Source organism: Pseudorca crassidens, chromosome X (assembly GCF_039906515.1).
Source record: "Pseudorca crassidens isolate mPseCra1 chromosome X, mPseCra1.hap1, whole genome shotgun sequence".
Classification (NCBI taxonomy): Eukaryota; Metazoa; Chordata; class Mammalia; order Artiodactyla; family Delphinidae; genus Pseudorca; species Pseudorca crassidens.
This window is the reverse complement of record NC_090317.1, coordinates 118776207-118801238: the sequence shown is the minus strand read 5'-3', so window position 1 is coordinate 118801238 and position 25032 is coordinate 118776207. Positions and strand designations below refer to the sequence as shown.

Genomic DNA, 25032 nt, shown 5'->3' with positions numbered 1-25032 from the left:
TTTTATTTCTCAACTCTACAGCCTAATCATCACCATCTCTCTTCAGTCCATAGTGATTCAAATTAACCATACTTAAAAAATATTATATTGTACATATAACAAAGACTTATGTAAGAAAATATATTAGACAAATATGATATGATTCTTACAAGTTAATAAACATATTTTTCATCTTGGAACATCCATCATTTAATGGGCAAGAGTATAAATTGTTGAATCACCCAGATCCAACATTTAGCAAGAGAGATTAAATTATTTTAAAAATTCACTCAGTGGGTCCAAAGACTTAACATCTATAAGATTCATCTAGCAGTATTTATCAAGAGTCAGAAAAAAAGGTAAATACTCTTTAACCTGGTAAGCCGAATTTCTCCAAAGAAGATATACAGACTGCCAACAAACACATGAAAGAATGCTCAACATCATTAATCATTAGAGAAATGCAAATCAAAACTACAATGAGATATCATCTCACACCAGTCAGAATGGCCATCAACAAAAAATCTAGAAACAATAAATGCTGGAGAGGGTGTGGAGAAAAGGGAACAGTCTTGGACTGCTGGTGGGAATGTAAATTGATACAGCCACTATGGAGAACAGTATGGAGGTTCCTTAAAAAGCTACAAATAGAACTACCATATGACCCAGCAATCCCACTACTGGGCATATACCCTGAGAAAACCATAATTCACAAAGAGTCATGTACCAAAATGTTCATTGCAGCTCTATTTATAATAGCCCGGAGATGGAAACAACCTAAGTGTCCATCATCGGATGAATGGATAAAGAAGATGTGGCACATATATACAATGGAATATTACTCAGCCATAAAAAGAAACGAAATTGAGCTATTTGTAATGAGGTGGATAGACCTAGAGTCTGTCATACAGAGTGAAGTAAGTCAGGAAGAGAAAGACAAATACCGTATGCTAACACATATGTATGGAATTTAAGGAAAAAAATGTCATGAAGAACCTAGGAGTAAGACAGGAATAAAGACACAGACCTACTAGAGAATGGACTTGAGGATATGGGGAGGGGGAAGGGTAAGCTGTGACAAAGTGAGAGAGTGGCATGGACATACATACACTACCAAACGTACAATAGATAGCTAGTGGGAAGCAGCCACATAGCACAGGGAGATCAACTCGGTGCTTTGTGACCGCCTGGAGGGGTGGGATAGGGAGGGTGGGAGGGAGGGAGATGCAAGAGGGAGGAGATATGCGAACATATGTGTATGTATAACTGATTCACTTTGTTGTAAAGCAGAAACTAACACACCATTGTAAAGCAATTATACCCCAATAAAGATGTTAAAAAAAAAAAAGAATCCAAAATACGTACAATTCTTTTTTTCACGGCATGATTTGCATGATTGATAATCCTCTCCAAAAAAATCCTCAAACAAATGAAAAACAAAAACAACAAAAAAACGAACATAACAACAATAACAAAAAGAGGGAGGTAGTTAAATAAATTACGTTTTACTTACTCAGTGGAATGTTATATGCCTGTTAAATGCAATGATTGTGAAGATTGGAGATTCTTAAGGAAAAACATGTTAAAAAGAAGAGTAATTATATGGAGACCATAATTCTTTAAAAGGTTCATAAGAAAAAAAACTGGAAGAAAATTAAAATGTCCACAATAGGTTTTTTTACCCCACTGAGGTGTTGGGGTTTTTTAAAATATTTATTTATTTATGTTGTGCCGGGTCTTAGTTGCAGCACGTGAAATCTTCATTGCAGCATGCAAACTCTCCCCAACCAGGGATTGAACCCGAGCCCCCTGCATTGGGAGCACAGAGTCGTACCCACTGGACCACCAGGGAAGTCCCCACAATAGTTTTTTAAGGTATCTTGATTGTGGAAACTCTTCTTCCCTCCTAAATATTTTCCAGTTTTTCAATAAAATGGCATAATAGACTACACACAAATTGTGGGGGCTGCCTGGCTCACAATTTGCTAAGTTGCCCTGTCCCCTGATTCTAGCTGAGTCAGGGTCAGAGACCTGTGACCCAAGCTCCCCAAACTGGATTCCTTCTCCTGGGAATCAGAACAGTGACAAGAGAAAACTATAACCTAAAAATCATGGAAGCTACAGACACAGAGCCTCAGAGACTTCAATGGACCCCAGATGCCACGGTCTCAGGGCTGCTCTGGCTCCTGCCTGTGGCTGTTTGTTCTTTGCTTCTTTTAATCTAGGATCATCCAGTGATTTTCGTTGTGGTGGTTTAATTTGAACAGAGTCTGTTTCTTTTTTTTTTTTTTTTTTTTGCAGTACGCGGGCCTCTCACTGTTGTGGCCTCTCCTGTTGCGGAGCACAGGCTCCGGACGTGCAGACTCAGCGGCCATGGCTCACGGGCCCAGCCGCTCCGCGGCATGTGGGATCTTCCCGGACCGGGGCACGAACCCGTGTCCCCTGCATCGGCAGGCGGACTCTCAACCACTGCGCCACCAGGAAAGCCCGAACAGAGTCTGTTTCTATGGCATATAACCTGATTATAATGGAAAAAATATACTATAAAGATACATTATTTAAATAATTTTACTTGATCAGGTTCACAGATAATATTCTACTTAGGGTTGATATGGGGGCAAGGGAGAGACAGAAAATAGTTTTGCTACCTCAGGTGCCACTAAATTCTAGCATCCTAGGGAAAGGCATTGGGAAGTGTGAGTGGCAGATGGCACAGTCACCTACGGAACCCACTGTCACTTGACACTAATGAACCAGGATATGCCTGCAGCAGATAGCTAGCAGTGAGGGCACAATATTCTGAGGAATGGGATTCATTAGTTCATGCACAACTCTTTATGAAGTATCTGCAATGTGCCTGGCACACAGAGAACAAGACCCCTGAATTGCTTCTGGCCCATCCAGCTGTAGCTCCTTCTCTTCTACCTGCGGAGAAAGGTTACTAACCTGAGAGTCAAAGGAGTCGGCTTTGGAAAAATAATAGATTTAGTTTATAGTTAAAAAACCATCAGTCTCAGAACTAGGTATCTATATTTCATTAATTCATTAATATAAAAGATTAAGTTGTTTAGATTTCTTTTGAAAAATTTCAAATGTACATAGAAGTAGAGAGAATAGTATAAGCCCCACAAATCCATCATCCAGATTCAACATTTATCATTAAGAGAACTTATTTTAAAACTCACCCAGTGTTTCATAAGATACTGTTGAATTATCAGTGGAAGGTTCTTTAATTCCTTCAGGACTGCTGTTCTGCTGAGAATTCCCATTTTCTCTTGTTTCTGAGCCAGCTGCTTGCTGAGATAACAGAGAACTACTTTCACTGTCATCACCATCCCTTTTATCATTCGAATCTGTATCCGGGTTGGTAGGCTCTATATTGTTAACAGTTTTCTGCTGAAACACAAAATTGTATCTATAAACAAAGTCCCATAGTGGGAAAATAGGGACATGCTCCATCATCTACCACGGCCCCCCAGGTTGGTGGGGAAGCAACTATTTCTAATACGGTGGGCTGAAGCCCACGAATACTGTTTGGTGTGATAAAAGATGTGTAGGTGGATTCTTCCTCCAGCTGCCATGACTCACTGCTTCTTGGGGGACTTAGTAGCTGTCTAACGAACTGAATAATTGTTGGGACAAAATAAGTGCTTAATAACCATGTCATAAATAAATGAATGCATGAGTTTCTCAAAGATGACAACTTTTGGAGTGTTTTTTTTTTTAGTGTTTTTGTTTTCTCTTTCCCCAGTGGTCCTCAAATCTGGCTGCACATTTGAACATTTGAATTACCCTAGGGATCTTGTGTTTTTTTAAAGCTGTGCTGGGGCCCCACTCACGGCAAATTCAACCAGAATCTGGTAGAGGGAGTGGGAGAGCTCAAGCATTAAAAACTTTTTTAAAAAAGTGTCTCACACATTTCTAATATATACCTAGAGTTGACAACCACTGCCCTAGGTTGGGGCTTCTCAAACTTCAATGTGCACAAAAATCACCTGCGGGGTCTGGCTAAAATGCAAATTCTGCCTCAGTGAGTCTGGTGTGGAACTCAAGTCTCTGCATTTCTCACGAGCTTTCCAGTGCTGCTGCCGCTGGTCCGCGGACCAACTTTGAGTAGTGAGGACATATCCCTCTCCTAATCAAGGACACAGCAGGCACTTGGCAGATGCCACTTCTCTTCTGATGCCTAAGCAATATGCAAATTACCATTTCCCAGCAGTATCATGATTTTACATTCAAATGTTTAAGGTGCAATTTTTGTAGGATATAAAAGGGAATGTGAAAAATAAGCAAATTTGGTTTCATACAGATGGTGCTTGAGCTATCACTGAAATCAAGCCGTTCACCAGGAAAACATCAGCTCAGCTACAAATATTCTTGGCAAATAGTTTCCAGAAACTTACTCTAGAGACACAGGAGTGACTAGATATGGTGAGAATAAAATGGGGGCTTTAGAGAGGTGGGTGGAAATTAGGAATTGTCATTATGTTAAATGCTTCATCAGGAGAAAGCAATAGACGTGACTCTCTTCCCTACTGACCCATTTGTGTTTAAAAAAAACCAAAACTCTAATGCACTCTGAAGATAGGATGGGTGAGAGAGAAGTCAGATTCCCACATACCATGTAACTATACAGATTATAAAATATCTGTGAAAACTTAACCTCATGACATGCATTATTTTCACCAGTTTCTGCCATCACTGAAAGTGAACGAATAATGAAGTACCTTCCTTTTCTCCTGTGCCATCCTTAACTACTATTACAACAGCTAAGTAGCACCACAGTCTGCTCTTTTATGTGTTACTCAGTGAGATCCTGAAGAAGATTTGCCAAATATCTTTGTAGTTGAAATTTTTTCTAGTATAGCCCTTGGCTTCAAATATACTAATTATGACACTATATTTGATTTATTTTATCTTTAGGATATTTTTGGGGGGCACAAAATGTCAAAGAGTGAAATAAATAGGCAGTATGCTTTTGAGAGAACACACCCTACCCCTAAATTAAATAAACAAGCTTTTGAGCACATGGACTGAAGATCCTGTACATCATGCCATCAGTTCTGGAGTTGTATACAGTATGCACTTATACAGCAGTGACCATATTTAAATGAAAAATAACTTACGGGTGTTCTTTTGGAACATAAATGGCAGATCAGAGAATTGATATCGGAAATACAGGCTTGCCAGTCTTTTCCACATTCACGTAAATCATGGTTGGGAAAAATTGCTGCCAGATGTTCTGCAAATAGCGGAAAGTATTCGTAAAAATTAGGGAAAAAATTAACAAAGATACTGACAAAAATTTTTTTATTTAAAATACTGAAATTTTCTATTTTTAATTGTCATCCTTTTCTCTGTTTCTAAGAGTTTAGAAATTCTACTCAAAGAGGATGCTTAGCTGAATATCTCATTTCTTCTAATGTGCAGTTCCCTAAAACACTGACCTAGGAAGCCCATAATGAGGTTTTGGTGATTTAGAAAAAAATGTATAATAAAAAGTCAACTATTTCAGGTGCTAATGCCCTTTAATAACCCTATGGATAAATTAGATCTAAAAATAGAAGGAAACCTGTGAGGAGAAAATAGTGTTATTGCAAACATTATTACACCATGGTCCAGTTATTTGTGCACAAAACATGTCTATCTTCCCCACAAGCTATTTCCTCTGCCTAGAATACTCTTCCTATTTTCTTTACGTAGCTAAGGAATCCTTCCAAATCTAGCTCAAATATCTTGTCCTTAGTAAGCCTTCCCTAATGCCCTCAAAGTAGGTGCTCTGCTCTCTGAGCTTCCACATTACCACACTGGATTGGAATTTATCTGTTTTCCTCAATGTGTCCGTTTCTAGACTGTGAATTCCTTGCAGGCAGAACTACTTATTCATTGTTGTATCCTTAGTGCTTATGACTTTTAGGACCTCCATACACATTTCTGGAAGACAAGAAGGCAGAGGCTAGAATGGATTAATTATGAGATGCTATTTCTGTGTTGCCAGTTACTAGCAGTGAAATGTACTTTATTTTCCCACTTTTTTTGGCTTTTTCTTTATTTTTTAGTACCAAGTCTCAGCACTGAAGAACTGACCTAGTACTAACCATAAGCAACTATAACCAATAAAGTTTATCTTATTTCATCAGTCTATGGACAAGTTTTGTTCTATAGAAGTTGTTACCCATTACATACTACTAAATTGTAAAGTCTGGTTTAGGTGAAAAAATGAACGGTTCTAAGATTCAAACAGACTTCATCATTATTTCTTTTTTTTAAAATTAATTAATTAATTTATTTATTTATTTTTGGCTGTGTTAGGTCTTCGTTGCTGTGCATGGGCTTTCTCCAGTTGCGGTGACCGGGGGCTGTTCTTCATTGCAGTGTGCAGGCTTCTCACTGTGGTGGCTTCCCTCATTGTGGAGCACGGGCTCTAGGTGCACGGGCTTCAGTAGTTGCGGCATGTGGGATCTTCCCGGACCGGGGATCAAACCCATGTCCCCTGCATTAGCAGGCGGATTCTCAACCACTACGCCACCAGGGAAAACCCCATCATTATTTCTTCAACTACCAATGACACTCATCAGATAACCAAATGAAAAGATTCCATAATGATTTTATATACTTTTTTTTTTTTCTTTTGGCCACTCCATGCGGCATATGGGATCTTAGGTCCCCAACTGGGAATCCCTTGCAGTGGAAGTGCAGAGTCTTAACCACTGGACCACCAGGGAAGTCCCTACATACCTCTTATTGCAGCCATTTTGTTTGGATCCAGGGGTTGGCGGCCTTGGGAATTGACAGCTACAGAGCTGGAAATCATGATTTCCTTGGAGAACAAAATACGAACCAAGTAGCGGGCTGCGTGCTTAGGTGTGGCCTCCTTCTGTGCAGTCATCAAATGAATATCAAGCATCCTGACATTTCTTCTTGGATCACCAAGATATCCTTTAAAAATACAGGGAAAAATTAAAATCCTTGTTTTTTCATGCAAGGCTACCATGAAAGTGCCCAAGAAAATTAAACTAATTGATTTCTAATTCACAAATTTCTACTTGGGTGAATTTTTTTCTATACTTATCTCTTCTTTTCCTTAAATGAGTCTCTTTGATGCCATCTGCACAACTGTTAGCATTTTTTCACCTTTGCTAGTCTTGAATTTGCTGTACTTGAACTAATCGGTTCATTGTCTTGAATAAATTTAATTCTGAGGCCAGAAGTGCATATGTAACCATGTTGCTCTGAGATCTCATTGCTCCCTTTTACATTCTAAAAGTACACTCAGGGGGGACTTCCCTGGTGTCGCAGTGCAGGGGGCCTGGGTTCGATCCCTGGTCAGGGAATTATATCCCACATGCATGCCACAACTAAGAGTTCACATGCCACAACTAAGTAGCCCGCTTGCCGCAACTAAGGAGCCCGCGAGCAGCAACTAAGGAGCCTGCCTACCTCAACTAAGACTCGGCACAACCAAATAAATAAATAAATATTTTATATATATATATATATATATATATATATATATATATATATATGTACATTCAGAGCTCTATTACTGAGTGAGTATATGTTCCCTGAACACAATTTAGAAAATATAGGTGTATATAATTTTTAAAAATTTTCAATATTTAGCATTTATAGAGTATCTACTATATGTCAAGCACTGTGCTAAATATTTTAAATCTATAAGCTCAGTTTCATTATCCTAACAACTTATTCTCACTTATCAGATGAGGAAACTGAGGCCCAGAGAAGGTAAGTTATTTGAACAAGATCACACTGGTAGTTATACAGCCAGTTTTAAAAGCTAAGTCTATCTGTTTATATGCCAAATGCCTTGAACCATTAATCTTTTTCTAATGTTTTCTATTCTATCTTCTATATCTTTTTTTAAAACACAAAATTGAAACCAAACCTTGTATATAGTTTGAATCCTGCTTTTTCAGTTATCATTATATTTTGCACATTTCTCCATTTTCTTTTTCCAAATCTGCATCCCTATAATCATGATTTTCCTGACAGGTGACATTTATGTTGCACTTACGTTCTGGGCATTGTGTTAAGAGCTTTAAATGAATTATCCCATTTGATCCTCACAATTCCATAAAGTAGGTACTATATATTTGCCACATCACAGATGAAGAAACTAATATTTAGGTGAGACAAGTGACTGAACGTCACAAGGTTAGTAAAACACAGAACCAACATTTAAACACAGGCAGTCTGACTCAGTAGCCAATGCTTTTAACCATCATGCTTACTGCCTCACATGCTGTGGTATACCAGGAGTCATTTAACTAATTCCCTATGGTTGCTTATCTGGCTGTTTCCAATTCTTCATGTCTATAAAAAACAATTTTTGTACCACAATTTTAATACAAATCTTTTTTATTATACCTTTGGATAGAAGTGGGATTACTGAATCAACTACAATAAATACTACTATGGATTTTTAAACTACTTACCCTCCAGAAAGTTTTCGCCAAATGATACTTCTAACAACACCAAACCACAGTGGCCATTTAACACAAAGAGCACAATTTTTGAACTTTCTTCTACTTTCGGTATTAAAATTATTTAAACGAAAAGGGTCTCCTCTAGGATGTGATAAGCAAACCACAGTCCACAGCCCAATCCCACCGCCAGTTCTTGAAAAGAAACTTGTATTGGGACTTCTCTGTTCTGAATCTTCACTGTGATGTACGATGTCACGAAATTATATAAAACTGAATACACATAAACACACTTTCGTATTTGGATGGCTTAAAGATGAAGGCAGGGAAGGAATGACAAGAAGGAGGTGGGTGTGGTTATAAAAAGCCAAAAGAGGGTTCCTGGAAGTGATAGAACGGTTCTGTATCATGACTGTAGTGGTGAATACCTGAACCTAAACACGTCATAAAAGTGCGGAGAACTACATGCACACACAGACACACACACAAATGAATACAAGTAAAGCTGGGGTCATCTGAATAGATCTGTGGATCATATCAATGTCAAAATCCTAGTTGTGATATTTTACCATCTTTTTGCAGAATACTACTATTGGGAAGTATTGGGTAAAGGGTACACAGGATCTATTTTTTCTTGCAACTACATGTGATTCTGAAATATCTCAAAATGAAAAGTTTAATGTTGAAAACGCAGTCACTAAGAATTAATATTAAGAATGCTGATGGATCTAGGTTAGAGTGTATCATAATAGGGATCATTTCAAACTCACCTAAACCACCAGTGTGGAAGGAATTTTCTGAATCAGTACCTTCGTCTCTGTCATTTTCCTTTACCGTTGGATAATTCATTGTCTCACAACCCTTTGCTGGGCCGGATTCTGTTTGAACAACATTTTGGTAAGTAAAACATTTTCAAGTGCTGAAAGACAAGAAATCTCAACAGTAATTTTTATTTCAGGCAAAACTATCCTTCAGGAATGAAGGAAAAATAAACACATCCGCAGACAAAGGAAAACTAAACACAAACTGTTACTGACTGACTTACCCTTAAAAACTGGCTAAAGGAAACTCATCTGACCAAAAGGATATAATGAAGGAAGGAAGCTTGGAGCATGAGGAAGGAAGAAAGAACAAAATCCACAGGGACTTCCCTGGAGGTCCAGTGGTTAAGACTCAGCGCTTCCACTGCAGGGGCACGGATTTCATCCCTGGTCAGGGAACTAACACCCTACATGCTGCGTGGTGCAGCCAAAAGAACTTTTTTAATCATAAGAATAATAAAAAGAAAGAGCAGAAATACACATGCAAAGAAACTAGATCATTCATACACTGCTGGTGGGAATGTAAAATGGTACAGCTGCACTGGAAAACAGTTTGCCAGGATTCTACAAAACTCAACTTACTATTACCATAGGACCCAGCTACTGTGCTCTTGGGTGTCAGCCCAGAGAAATGAAAACTGATGTTCATACAGAAACCTATCCATGGGCATGCATAGTATAGTAGCTTTACTCCAAACAGCCGAAAACGAGAAACAACCCAGCCATCCTTCAACTGGTGAACAGACAGACAAGCCACGGTACACTCATACCGTGCAGTAGTACTCAAAAATAAAACAGGACTGATAGCAGGGGACACGGGTTCGTGCCCTGGTCTGGGAAGATCCCACGGGCCGCGGAGCGGCTAGGCCCGTGAGCCATGGCCGCTGAGCCTGCGCGTCCGGAGCCTGTGCTCCGCAACGGGAGAGGCCACAACAGTGACAAGCCCGCGTACCGCAAAAAAAAAAAAAAAAGGACTGATATACACAGCAACCTAGATGAGTCTCCAGGGCATTACGGTGAGTGAAAAAAGGCAATCCCAAAAGGTTACATACTATGTGAGTCTATGTAAAACTCTTGAAATGACAGAATTATAACGAAGGAAAACAGATTAGTAGTTGCTGAGGGCAGGGACAGGCACGGTAGCGGTAGGAGCATGAGAGGACAAAGGTGGGTGTGGGTTTCAAGGGCAAAAGGGAGAATCCTTGTGGTGATGGAAATGTTCTGAATCTTCACTGTGATGGAGGATGTCATGAAATTATGTAAAACTGAATACACATACACACACACACACAAACATAAACACACACATATGCAAAGAAAACTGAAAACATCTCAATAGAAATCTGCGGATTTTTTTCAACGTCCATATCCTGGTTGTGATATTGTACTATACTTTTGCAAGGTGTTATCTTTGGGGGAAACCGGGTAAAGTAGACACACGATCTCTCTGCATTATTTTTTACAACTGCATGCCCAGCTAAAATCTTCTTAAAGTAAACCTTTTCATTTTTTATCAGGAAAAGCTACCACTAGCCCATATTAAGGGTGTTCATAAACCTAGATTAAATCGTGCTACTTGTAATATGTATCATTACAAACTCACCAAAATTGGGAGGGATGAAGAAATATGAAGTATCTTACCACTCTCACCTTCCAAGAAAGCTGAGTATTTCATCTGAGTGTTATCTTCCAGGCTGCTTACTGCTTCCGCCAATATATCTGGAAGGAAAACGTTTTTCAAATGCTGTGAGAAATGACTCCCACCCTCATACCTATAGCTGATGAAACTATCCTCCCGTAATGAAGCAAAAATAGATATTGACAGACAAAGGAAAACCAAAGGTATTTGTCACTAACTGACTTATACTTAGAAAATAGCTACAAGAAGACCTTCTAGCAGAAAATCTATAATAGAATTCTGGAGCATTAAGAAGGAGAAAGAACAATGGAAGGAACAGAAATATGCATGCAGAGAAACTAGATCACTCATACATTGCTGGCAGGAAGGGAAAATGGTACAGCTGCACTGGAAAGCAGTTTGACAATTTCTTATAAAACTAAGGGTGCAGTTACCATAGGACCCAGAAATTGCAGTCTTGGGCATTCATCCAAAGAAGTGAAAACTTGTGTGAAAGAGTGAACTGAAGCAAAATTTGAAACTATGAATGAATATTCATATCACCTTTACCGCTAACTGTCAAAAACAGGAAACACAGAGGTTTTCAACAGATGAACAGAAAATTAAACCCTGGTACATCCACACCACGAAATACTAGTCAGCGATAAAAAAGAAGGAACCACTGATACAACAGTGTGAATGAATCTCCAGGGAATTACACTGAGGGAAGAAGCCTCAAACACCACATGATTCCATGTATATAACAACGCTGAAGGGACGAATAATAGATCTGGAGAAGAGATTCATAGTTATCATGCAACAGGGCAGAGGGTAGGAGTAGGGGGCAAATGTCAATAGGAAGGGGACGGGTGTGGTTATAAAAGAGCAATATGAGAGATCGTGCTGCTGATGGGACTGTTTCAGGGCTTGCCTGTGGTAGAAGGTACGTAACCTGCACACATGGTAAAACTGTATAGAACTAAATACGCACACATATTAACGCCAGTGAAACTGGGGACAGCTCCAAAATATCTGTGGATGATATGATGTCACTATCTTGGTTGTGATAATTTTCTATCATTCTGCAAGTTGATACCATTTTACAGTTGTAAATACCATTGGGGAAAAGTGGGTAAAGAGAACACAGCATCCTTCTGTACTATTTATTATAACTGCTATCTTACACTAAACCACTAAAACACTATACCACTATCTTACACTAAACAGACTGATGACTCTAGATTCAATATGCTATATGTCAAAGTATCATTTCAAACTCACCAAAACTGGGAGGAATGCAGCGACATAATGAGGAAATATCTTGGCTACTGTTCTTTTCCAATGAAAGTGGATAAGTTGTTGTCTCAGGGCTCTTTTCTAGGTAGTTTGAGCTTTTAACAACATTTCTAAAAATAAAACACTTTCAACTACTAAAAGATAAGAATTCTCAACCATGAATTCTATTTTGCCTCATTTTTTTTTGGCCACACCACGCGGCATGCAGGATCTTAGTACCCAGAGCAGGGATCGGACCCGTGCCCCCTGCAGGGTTAGCGTGGAATCTTAACCACAGGACCGCCAGAGAAGTCCCTGAACCATGAATTCTATATCGGGCAAAACAATCCTTCAAAAATGAAGCAGTTTTGGGACTTCCCTGGTGGCGCACTGATTAGGAATACGCCTGCCAATGCAGGGGACACGGGTACGAGCCCTGCTCTGGGAAGATGCCACATGCCGCGGAGGAACTAAGCCTGTACGCCACAACTACTGAGCCTGCGCTCTAGAGCCCGCGAGACACAACTACTGAGCCCTCGTGCCACAACTACTGAAGCCCAGGCACCTAGAGCCCGTGCTCCGCAACAAGAAAAGCCACCGCAAGGAGAAGCCCACGCACCGCAACAGAGACTAACCCCCGCTCGCAGCAACTAGAGAAAGCCCGCACCCAGTAACAAAGACCGAACGCAGCCAAAAATAAATTAATTAATTTTTAAAAAAGGAAAAAAAGGATAATAGGGAATACTACAACCCACTCTGCCCTCACAAATTTGATAACTTAGAAGAAATGGACCAATACTTCCAAAATTACAAATACTACAACTCAACGAAGATGGCATAGGTAGTCTAAAGAGTCCTATAACCGTCAAAGATATCAAATTTGTAATTAAAAAGCTCCCAAAAAGGTATCTACAAGCCCAGATGATTTCACTGGAGATTTTCACCAAACATTTAGAGAATTAACACTAATTTATCATTTACTCCTCCATAAAAAACAAGAGGAGGCAATCCTTACTCATTTTATGAGGCTAGTATGCTCTGATACCAAAACCACACAGAGATAACACACAAAAAAGAAAACTACACACCAATATCTTCCATGAACTTGGACACATAAATTCTTAATCAAATATTTGCCAACCAAATCAATTATGTATTCAAAGAATTATACACCACGACCAAGAAGGATCTAACCCAGGTATGCAAGGCTCGTCCAACAATGGAAAACCTATCCATATACTCCTTCGTATCAGCAGGCTAACGAACAAGAACCATGTGATCATGGACATAGAAAAATCATTTGCAAAACACTCTCAGCAAGTTAGGAAGAGAGGGAAACCGCCCCAACTTAATAAAGATCATCCACCGAAACCAAGAGTTCTCATCATGTTAAGTGGTGAACGACTGAATGCTTTCTTCCCAAGATCACAAACAAAGCAAGGATGTCCACTCTCACCACTCTTATTCAACATAATACTGGAGATTCTAGCCACTGCAATAATGCAATAAAAAGGATCAAAAAGCATACACATTGGACAGGAAGCAATATAATGGTCCCCACTTGCAGCTGGCATAATGCAAGAAGGATGGCTATGTAGAAAATCCCAAGGAATTGCTCAAAAACACTCTTAAAACTAATAAGTGAGTTCATCCAGGTCACAGAATACAAGATCAACATTCTAAAATTAAGCTTAATTCTATATACAGGTGACCCTTGAACAATGTGAGCTTTAGGGGCACCGACTCTCCACGCAGTCAAAATCCACATGTAACTTTATAAATGGTAGTCGTATCTGCAGTTACCCATCTGTGGATTCAACCAACCTCGGACTCTATAGTACTATAGTATTTACTGAAAAAAATCCACATGTAAGTGGACCCACACAGTTCAAAGCCATGTTGTTCAAGGGTCAACTGCACTAACAATGACCACGTGTAACCCAAATTAAAAACATAATACCATTTACATCTCCAAAAAATAGAATACTTCAGCAAAAACTGATTTTCTTTTAATTTTTATTTTATTTTATAGTATTTTACTTCTTAGTTATTTATTTTTGGTTGCGTTGGGTCTTCGCTGCTACGCGCGGGCTTTCTCTACTTGCGTCAAGCGGACGCTACTCTTCGTTGCGGTGCGCAGGCTTCTCATTGCTGTGGCTTCTCTTGTTGCGGAGCACGGGCTCTATGTGCACGGGCTCAGTAGTTGAGAAACACGGGCTTAGTTGCTCCGCGGCATGTGGGGCCATCCCGGACCAGGGATCGAACCCGCATCCCCTGCACTGGCAGGTGGATTCTTAACCACCGCGCACAAGGGAAGTGCCAAGTACAAACTTACTTTTAAAAGATGTATAGGATCTATATCCTGAAAATAACAAAATGGTGATTTAAAAAATCAAAGAAGACCTCAATACATACAGACAGACATACAAGGCTCATGGAGGAGAAGACTCAATATATGCAAGATGTCAGTTCTACTCAAGTTGATCTGTAGTTTTAACACAATTCCCATCAACATCCCAGCAATTCTGGGGAGAAACATAAACAAGCTTACTCTAAAATTAGGATGGGGGACATTTCCCTGGTGGCGCAGTGGTTAACGCTCCGTGCTCCGATTGCAGGGTGCCCGGATTCACTCCCAGGTCAGGGAACTAGATCCCACATGCATACCGCAACGAAGCGTTTGAGTTCGCATTCCACAACTAAGAAGCCCCCGTGCCGCAACTAAGGAGCACAGCTGCTGCAACTCAAACCCAGTGCAAAAAAATAAATACATATTTAAAAAATAAAAAGATTAAAATTAAATTAGGATGGAAAGGCACAGGACCTACCATATCTAAAATGATTTTGAAAAGAAGAAGAAAAGTAGCAGGAATAATTCTACCTGATCGCAAGGCTTACTGTATAACAACAATAATCACAAGCTTGAGGTTCGGCAGGGGGATAGAAACAGATCCGTGGAACGCAACAGAGATCCCAGAAATACATCTACACAAATATGCCTAATTGGTTTTTGATTAAGGTACAAAAGCAATTCAGTGGAGCAAAGATGGTACCGCAGCAACTGGATAGCCATAGGCAAAAAAAAAAAAGAAACTCAACCTACATCTCACACCTTATACAAAATTAACGCAAATGTGAAATGTAAACTAAAAAACTTTTAGAAAACAACAAAGGAGAAAAAATTGGAGATCAAGAACCAAAAGAAGAGTTCATAGACGCGATAGCTAAAGTAAAATCCGTAAAAGGAAAATACAGCGAAAACCTCACAAAAATTAAAACCTCTCTCTCTACAAAACAGAACAAAAAAATCCTGCAGACACGATGAAAAGGAAACGTGCAGAAGGGAAGAAAATATTTGCAAACCGCATATCCAACAAAAGACCAGTATCCACAAATATCTAAACAACTCCCAAAACTCAGCAGTAAAAAAAGAAAACAAATTATAAGACAGAACAGATATTTCAGAGAAAAAACATACAGATGGAAAATTAGCACGTGTAAAGATGTTGTATATCACTATCCAAAGGCAAATGCATATTAAACCCACAATGAAATATTATTACACTATACACCTACCAGAAGGGATAAAATTTTAAAAATAGTGAAAACACCAAATGCTGGTGAGGACGCAGAGAAAATGAATCACTTATACATTGCTGGTGGGAATCTAAAACCACTCATTCTGAAAATAGCTTGCCCGTTTCTTATAAAACTAAACAGGCAATTATCATCCTACCCAGCAACTGTGCTCTTGGGCCTTTATCACAGGGAAATGAAAACTGAGTTCAGACGAAAACCTGCACGTGAATGTTCACAGCAACTTTATTCCTAATAGCTAAAGACTGGAAACAACCCAGATGTCCCTCACGAGGTGAACAGATAAACAAATCATGGTTGTGCTCAGCAATAAAAAGGAAGGAACTACTGATACGTGCAGCAACTTGGATGAATCTCCAGGGAATTATGCTGAGTGAGAAAAAGGCAATCCTTAAATATTAACGACTATATGACTCCATTAATAGAACATTGTCCTGCAATGACAATATTACAACGAGGAAGAACATATTCGTATTTGGATGGCTTAAAGATGAAGGCAGGGAAGGAATGACAAGAAGCAGGTGGGTGTGGTTATAAAAAGCCAAAAGAGGGTTCCTGGAAGTGATAGAACGGTTCTGTATCATGACTGTAGTGGTGAATACCTGAACCTAAACACGTCATAAAAGTGCGGAGAACTACATGCACACACAGACACACACACAAATGAATACAAGTAAAGCTGGGGTCATCTGAATAGATCTGTGGATCATATCAATGTCAAAATCCTAGTTGTGATATTTTACCATCTTTTTGCAGAATACTACTATTGGGAAGTATTGGGTAAAGGGTACACAGGATCTATTTTTTCTTGCAACTACATGTGATTCTGAAATATCTCAAAATGAAAAGTTTAATGTTGAAAACGCAGTCACTAAGAATTAATATTAAGAATGCTGATGGATCTAGGTTAGAGTGTATCATAATAGGGATCATTTCAAACTCACCTAAACCACCAGTGTGGAAGGAATTTTCTGAATCAGTACCTTCGTCTCTGTCATTTTCCTTTACCGTTGGATAATTCATTGTCTCACAACCCTTTGCTGGGCCGGATTCTGTTTGAACAACATTTTGGTAAGTAAAACATTTTCAAGTGCTGAAAGACAAGAAATCTCAACAGTAATTTTTATTTCAGGCAAAACTATCCTTCAGGAATGAAGGAAAAATAAACACATCCGCAGACAAAGGAAAACTAAACACAAACTGTTACTGACTGACTTACCCTTAAAAACTGGCTAAAGGAAACGCATCTGACCAAAAGGATATAATGAAGGAAGGAAGCTTGGAGCATGAGGAAGGAAGAAAGAACAAAATCCACAGGGACTTCCCTGGAGGTCCAGTGGTTAAGACTCAGCACTTCCACTGCAGGGGCACGGATTTCATCCCTGGTCAGGGAACTAACACCCTACATGCTGCGTGGTGCAGCCAAAAGAACTTTTTTAATCATAAGAATAATAAAAAGAAAGAGCAGAAATACACATGCAAAGAAACTAGATCATTCATACACTGCTGGTGGGAATGTAAAATGGTACAGCTGCACTGGAAAACAGTTTGCCAGGATTCTACAAAACTCAACTTACTATTACCATAGGACCCAGCTACTGTGCTCTTGGGTGTCAGCCCAGAGAAATGAAAACTGATGTTCGTACAGAAACCTATCCATGGGCATGCATAGTATAGTAGCTTTACTCCAAACAGCCGAAAACGAGAAACAACCCAGCCATCCTTCAACTGGTGAACAGACAGAGAAGCCACGGTACACTCATACCGTGCAGTAGTACTCAAAAATAAAACAGGACTGATAGCAGGGGACACGGGTTCGTGCCCCGGTCCGGGAAGATCCCACGTGCCGCGGAGCGGCTAGGCCCGTGAGCCATGGCCGCTGAGCCTGCGCTCCGCAACGGGAGAGGCCACAACAGTGACAGGCCTGCGTACCGCAAAAAAAAAAAAAAAAAAAAAAAAAGGACTGATATACACAGCAACCTAGATGAGTCTCCAGGGCATTACGGTGAGTGAAAAAAGGCAATCCCAAAAGGTTACATACTATGTGAGTCTATGTAAAACTCTTGAAATGACAGAATTATAACGAAGGAAAACAGATTAGTAGTTGCTGAGGGCAGGGACAGGCACGGTAGCGGTAGGAGCATGAGAGGACAAAGGTGGGTGTGGGTTTCAAGGGCAAAAGGGAGAATCCTTGTGGTGATGGAAATGTTCTGAATCTTCACTGTGATGGAGGATGTCATGAAATTATGTAAAACTGAATACACATACACACACACACACAAACATAAACACACACATATGCAAAGAAAACTGAAAACATCTCAATAGAAATCTGCGGATTTTTTTCAATGTCCATATCCTGGTTGTGATATTGTACTATACTTTTGCAAGGTGTTATCTTTGGGGGAAACCGGGTAAAGTAGACACACGATCTCTCTGCATTATTTTTTACAACTGCATGCCCAGCTAAAATCTTCTTAAAGTAAACCTTTTCATTTTTTATCAGGAAAAGCTACCACTAGCTCATATTAAGGGTGTTCATAAACCTAGATTAAATCGTGCTACTTGTAATATGTATCATTACAAACTCACCAAAATTGGGAGGGATGAAGAAATATGAAGTATCTTACCACTCTCACCTTCCAAGAAAGCTGGGTATTTCATCTGAGGTTCATCTTCCAGGCTGCTTACTGCTTCCGCCAATATTTCTGGAAGGAAAACGTTTTTCAAATGCTGTGAGAAATGACTCCCACCCTCATACCTATAGCTGATGAAACTATCCTCCCGTAATGAAGCAAAAATAGATATTGACAGACAAAGGAAAACCAAAAGTATTTGTCACTAACTGACTTATACTTAGAAAATAGCTACAAGAAGACCTTCTAGCAGAAAATCTATAATAGAATTCTGGAGCATTGAGAAGCAGAAAGAACAATGGAAGGAACAGAAATACGCATGCAGAGAAACTAGATCACTCATACATTGCTGGCAGGAAGGGAAAATGGTACAGCTGCACTGGAAAGCAGTTTGACAATTTCTTATAAAACTAAGGGTGCAGTTACCATAGGACCCAGAAATTGCAGTCTTGGGCATTCATCCAAAGAAGTGAAAACTTGTGTGAAAGAGTGAACTGAAGCAAAATTTGAAACTATGAATGAATATTCATATCACCTTTACCGCTAACTGTCAAAAACAGGAAACACAGAGGTTTTCAACAGATGAACAGAAAATTAAACCCTGGTACATCCACACCACGAAATACTAGTCAGCGATAAAAAAGAAGGAACCACTGATACAACAGTGTGAATGAATCTCCAGGGAATTACACTGAGGGAAGAAGCCTCAAACACCACATGATTCCATGTATATAACAACGCTGAAGGGACGAATAATAGATCTGGAGAAGAGATTCATAGTTATCATGCAACAGGGCAGAGGGTAGGAGTAGGGGGCAAATGTCAATAGGAAGGGGACGGGTGTGGTTATAAAAGAGCAATATGAGAGATCGTGCTGCTGATGGGACTGTTTCAGGGCTTGCCTGTGGTAGAAGGTACGTAACCTGCACACATGGTAAAACTGTATAGAACTAAATACGCACACATGTTAACGCCAGTGAAACTGGGGACAGCTCCAAAATATCTGTGGATGATATGATGTCACTATCTTGGTTGTGATAATTTTCTATCATTCTGCAAGTTGATACCATTTTACAGTTGTAAATACCATTGGGGAAAAGTGGGTAAAGAGAACACAGGATCCTTCTGTACTATTTATTATAACTGCTATCTTACACTAAACCACTAAAACACTATACCACTATCTTACACTAAACAGACTGATGACTCTAGATTCAATATGCTATATGTCAAAGTATCATTTCAAACTCACCAAAACTGGGAGGAATGCAGCGACATAATGAGGAAATATCTTGGCTACTGTTCTTTTCCAATAAAAGTGGGTAAGTTGTTGTCTCAGGGCTCTTTTCTAGGTAGTTTGAGCTTTTAACAACATTTCTAAAAATAAAACACTTTCAACTACTAAAAGATAAGAATTCTCAACCATGAATTCTATTTTGCCTCATTTTTTTTGGCCGCACCACGCGGCATGCAGGATCTTAGTACCCAGAGCAGGGATCGGACCCGTGCCCCCTGCAGGGTTAGCGCGGAATCTTAACCACAGGACCGCCAGAGAAGTCCCTGAACCATGAATTCTATATCGGGCAAAACAATCCTTCAAGAATGAAGCAGTTTTGGGACTTCCCTGGTGGCGCACTGATTAGGAATACGCCTGCCAATGCAGGGGACACGGGTACGAGCCCTGCTCTGGGAAGATGCCACATGCCGCGGAGGAACTAAGGCCGTGCTCCACAACTACTGAGCCTGCGCTCTAGAGCCCGCGAGACACAACTACTGAGCCCTCGTGCCACAACTACTGAAGCCCAGGCACCTAGAGCCCGTGCTCCGCAACAAGAAAAGCCACCGCAAGGAGAAGCCCACGCACCGCAACAGAGACTAACCCCCGCTCGCAGCAACTAGAGAAAGCCCGCACCCAGTAACAAAGACCGAACACAGCCAAAAATAACTTAATTTTTAAAAAAGGAAGAAAACGATAATAGGGAATACTACAACCCACTTTGCCCTCACAAATTTGATAACTTAGAAGAAATGGACCAATACTTCCAAAATTACAAATACTACAACTCAACGAAGATGGCATAGGTAGTCTAAAGAGTCCTATAACCGTCAAAGATATCAAATTTGCAATTAAAAAGCTCCCAAAAAGGTATCTACAAGCCCTGATCGCAGGGCTTACTGTATAACAACAATAATCACAAGCTTGAGGTTCGGCAGGGGGATAGAAACATAGATCCGTGGAACGCAACAGAGATCCCAGAAATACATCTACACAAATATGCCTAATTGGTTTTTGATTAAGGTACAAAAGCAATTCAGTGGAGCAAAGATGGTACCGCAGCAACTGGATAGCCATAGGCAAAAAAAAAAAAAAGAAACTCAACCTACATCTCACACCTTATACAAAATTAACGCAAATGTGAAATGTAAACTAAAAAACTTTTAGAAAACAACAAAGGAGAAAAAATTGGAGATCAAGAACCAAAAGAAGAGTTCATAGACGCGATAGCTAAAGTAAAATCCGTAAAAGGAAAATACAGCGAAAACCTCACAAAAATTAAAACCTCTCTCTCTACAAAACAGAACAAAAAAATCCTGCAGACACGATGAAAAGGAAACGTGCAGAAGGGAAGAAAATATTTGCAAACCGCATATCCAACAAAAGACCAGTATCCACAAATATCTAAACAACTCCCAAAACTCAGCAGTAAAAAAAGAAAACAAATTATAAGACAGAACAGATATTTCAGAGAAAAAACATACAGATGGAAAATTAGCACGTGTAAAGATGTTGTATATCACTATCCAAAGGCAAATGCATATTAAACCCACAATGAAATATTATTACACTATACACCTACCAGAAGGGATAAAATTTTAAAAATAGTGAAAACACCAAATGCTGGTGAGGACGCAGAGAAAATGAATCACTTATACATTGCTGGTGGGAATCTAAAACCACTCATTCTGAAAATAGCTTGCCCGTTTCTTATAAAACTAAACAGGCAATTATCATCCTACCCAGCAACTGTGCTCTTGGGCCTTTATCACAGGGAAATGAAAACTGAGTTCAGACGAAAACCTGCACGTGAATGTTCACAGCAACTTTATTCCTAATAGCTAAAGACTGGAAACAACCCAGATGTCCCTCACGAGGTGAACAGATAAACAAATCATGGTTGTGCTCAGCAATAAAAAGGAAGGAACTACTGATACATGCAGCAACTTGCATGAATCTCCAGGGAATTATGCTGAGTGAGAAAAAGGCAATCCTTAAATATTAACTACTATATGACTCCATTAATAGAACATTGTCCTGCAATGACAATATTATAACGAGGAAGAACATATTCGTATTTGGATGGCTTAAAGATGAAGGCAGGGAAGGAATGCCAAGAAGGAGGTGGGTGTGGTTATAAAAAGCCAAAAGAGGGTTCCTGGAAGTGATAGAACGGTTCTGTATCATGACTGTAGTGGTGAATACCTGAACCTAAACACGTCATAAAAGTGCGGAGAACTACATTCACACACACAGACACACACACAAATGAATACAAGTAAAGCTGGGGTCATCTGAATAGATCTGTGGATCATATCAATGTCAAAATCCTAGTTGTGATATTTTACCATCTTTTTGCAGAATACTACTATTGGGAAGTATTGGGTAAAGGGTACACAGGATCTATTTTTTCTTGCAACTACATGTGATTCTGAAATATCTCAAAATGAAAAGTTTAATGTTGAAAACGCAGTCACTAAGAATTAATATTAAGAATGCTGATGGATCTAGGTTAGAGTGTATCATAATAGGGATCATTTCAAACTCACCTAAACCACCAGTGTGGAAGGAATTTTCTGAATCAGTACCTTCGTCTCTGTCATTTTCCTTTACCGTTGGATAATTCATTGTCTCACAACCCTTTGCTGGGCCGGATTCTGTTTGAACAACATTTTGGTAAGTAAAACATTTTCAAGTGCTGAAAGACAAGAAATCTCAACAGTAATTTTTATTTCAGGCAAAACTATCCTTCAGGAATGAAGGAAAAATAAACACATCCGCAGACAAAGGAAAACTAAACACAAACTGTTACTGACTGACTTACCCTTAAAAACTGGCTAAAGGAAACGCATCTGACCAAAAGGATATAATGAAGGAAGGAAGCTTGGAGCATGAGGAAGGAAGAAAGAACAAAATCCACAGGGACTTCCCTGGAGGTCCAGTGGTTAAGACTCAGCGCTTCCACTGCAGGGGCACGGATTTCATCCCTGGTCAGGGAACTAACACCCTACATGCTGCGTGGTGCAGCCAAAAGAACTTTTTTAATCATAAGAATAATAAAAAGAAAGAGCAGAAATACACATGCAAAGAAACTAGATCATTCATACACTGCTGGTGGGAATGTAAAATGGTACAGCTGCACTGGAAAACAGTTTGCCAGGATTCTACAAAACTCAACTTACTATTACCATAGGACCCAGCTACTGTGCTCTTGGGTGTCAGCCCAGAGAAATGAAAACTGATGTTCATACAGAAACCTATCCATGGGCATGCATAGTATAGTAGCTTTACTCCAAACAGCCGAAAACGAGAAACAACCCAGCCATCCTTCAACTGGTGAACAGACAGAGAAGCCACGGTACACTCATACCGTGCAGTAGTACTCAAAAATAAAACAGGACTGATAGCAGGGGACACGGGTTCGTGCCCCGGTCCGGGAAGATCCCACGTGCCGCGGAGCGGCTAGGCCCGTGAGCCATGGCCGCTGAGCCTGCGCTCCGCAACGGGAGAGGCCACAACAGTGACAGGCCTGCGTACCGCAAAAAAAAAAAAAAAAAAAAAAAAAAAAAAGGACTGATATACACAGCAACCTAGATGAGTCTCCAGGGCATTACGGTGAGTGAAAAAAGGCAATCCCAAAAGGTTACATACTATGTGAGTCTATGTAAAACTCTTGAAATGACAGAATTATAACGAAGGAAAACAGATTAGTAGTTGCTGAGGGCAGGGACAGGCACGGTAGCGGTAGGAGCATGAGAGGACAAAGGTGGGTGTGGGTTTCAAGGGCAAAAGGGAGAATCCTTGTGGTGATGGAAATGTTCTGAATCTTCACTGTGATGGAGGATGTCATGAAATTATGTAAAACTGAATACACATACACACACACACACAAACATAAACACACACATACGCAAAGAAAACTGAAAACATCTCAATAGAAATCTGCGGATTTTTTTCAATGTCCATATCCTGGTTGTGATATTGTACTATACTTTTGCAAGGTGTTATCTTTGGGGGAAACCGGGTAAAGTAGACACACGATCTCTCTGCATTATTTTTTACAACTGCATGCCCAGCTAAAATCTTCTTAAAGTAAACCTTTTCATTTTTAATCAGGAAAAGCTACCACTAGCTCATATTAAGGGTGTTCATAAACCTAGATTAAATCGTGCTACTTGTAATATGTATCATTACAAACTCACCAAAATTGGGAGGGATGAAGAAATATGAAGTATCTTACCACTCTCACCTTCCAAGAAAGCTGGGTATTTCATCTGAGGTTCATCTTCCAGGCTGCTTACTGCTTCCGCCAATATTTCTGGAAGGAAAACGTTTTTCAAATGCTGTGAGAAATGACTCCCACCCTCATACCTATAGCTGATGAAACTATCCTCCCGTAATGAAGCAAAAATAGATATTGACAGACAAAGGAAAACCAAAAGTATTTGTCACTAACTGACTTATACTTAGAAAATAGCTACAAGAAGACCTTCTAGCAGAAAATCTATAATAGAATTCTGGAGCATTGAGAAGCAGAAAGAACAATGGAAGGAACAGAAATATGCATGCAGAGAAACTAGATCACTCATACATTGCTGGCAGGAAGGGAAAATGGTACAGCTGCACTGGAAAGCAGTTTGACAATTTCTTATAAAACTAAGGGTGCAGTTACCATAGGACCCAGAAATTGCAGTCTTGGGCATTCATCCAAAGAAGTGAAAACTTGTGTGAAAGAGTGAACTGAAGCAAAATTTGAAACTATGAATGAATATTCATATCACCTTTATGCCTAACAGTCAAAAACAGGAAACGCAGAGGTTTTCAACAGATGAACAGAAAAATAAACCCTGGTACATCCACACCACGAAATACTAGTCAGCGATAAAAAAGAAGCAACCACTGATACAACAGTGTGAATGAATCTCCAGGGAATTACACTGAGGGAAGAAGCCTCAAACACCACATGATTCCATGTATATAACAACGCTGAAGGGACGAATAATAGATCTGGAGAAGAGACTCATAGTTATCATGCAACAGGGCAGAGGGTAGGAGTAGGGGGCAAATGTCAATAGGAAGGGGACGGGTGTGGTTATAAAAGAGCAATATGAGAGATCGTGCTGCTGATGGGACTGTTTCAGGGCTTGCCTCTGGTAGAAGGTATGCAACCTGCACACATGGTAAAACTGTATAGAACTAAATACGCACACATGTTAACGCCAGTGAAACTGGGGACAGCTCCAAAATATCTGTGGATGATATGATGTCACTATCTTGGTTGTGATAATTTTCTATCATTCTGCAAGTTGATACCATTTTACAGTTGTAAATACCATTGGGGAAAAGTGGGTAAAGAGAACACAGGATCCTTCTGTACTATTTATTA

The 25032-nt window shown here is 39.7% G+C and overlaps 1 protein-coding gene across 1 annotated transcript in view; it reads right to left on the bottom strand.

The window, feature by feature from the left end:
- The window catches only part of BEND2 (BEN domain containing 2), a 93787-nt gene that overhangs the window by 6436 nt on the left and 62319 nt on the right, over positions 1-25032 (bottom strand). The window contains exons 10-12 of the mRNA XM_067722762.1: positions 6718-6918; positions 5106-5221; positions 3165-3375 (exon numbers count right to left, since the gene is read on the bottom strand). Coding sequence (XP_067578863.1) covers positions 3165-3375; positions 5106-5221; positions 6718-6918 — 528 coding nt within the window. The remainder of the gene's footprint in view (positions 1-3164; positions 3376-5105; positions 5222-6717; positions 6919-25032) is intronic.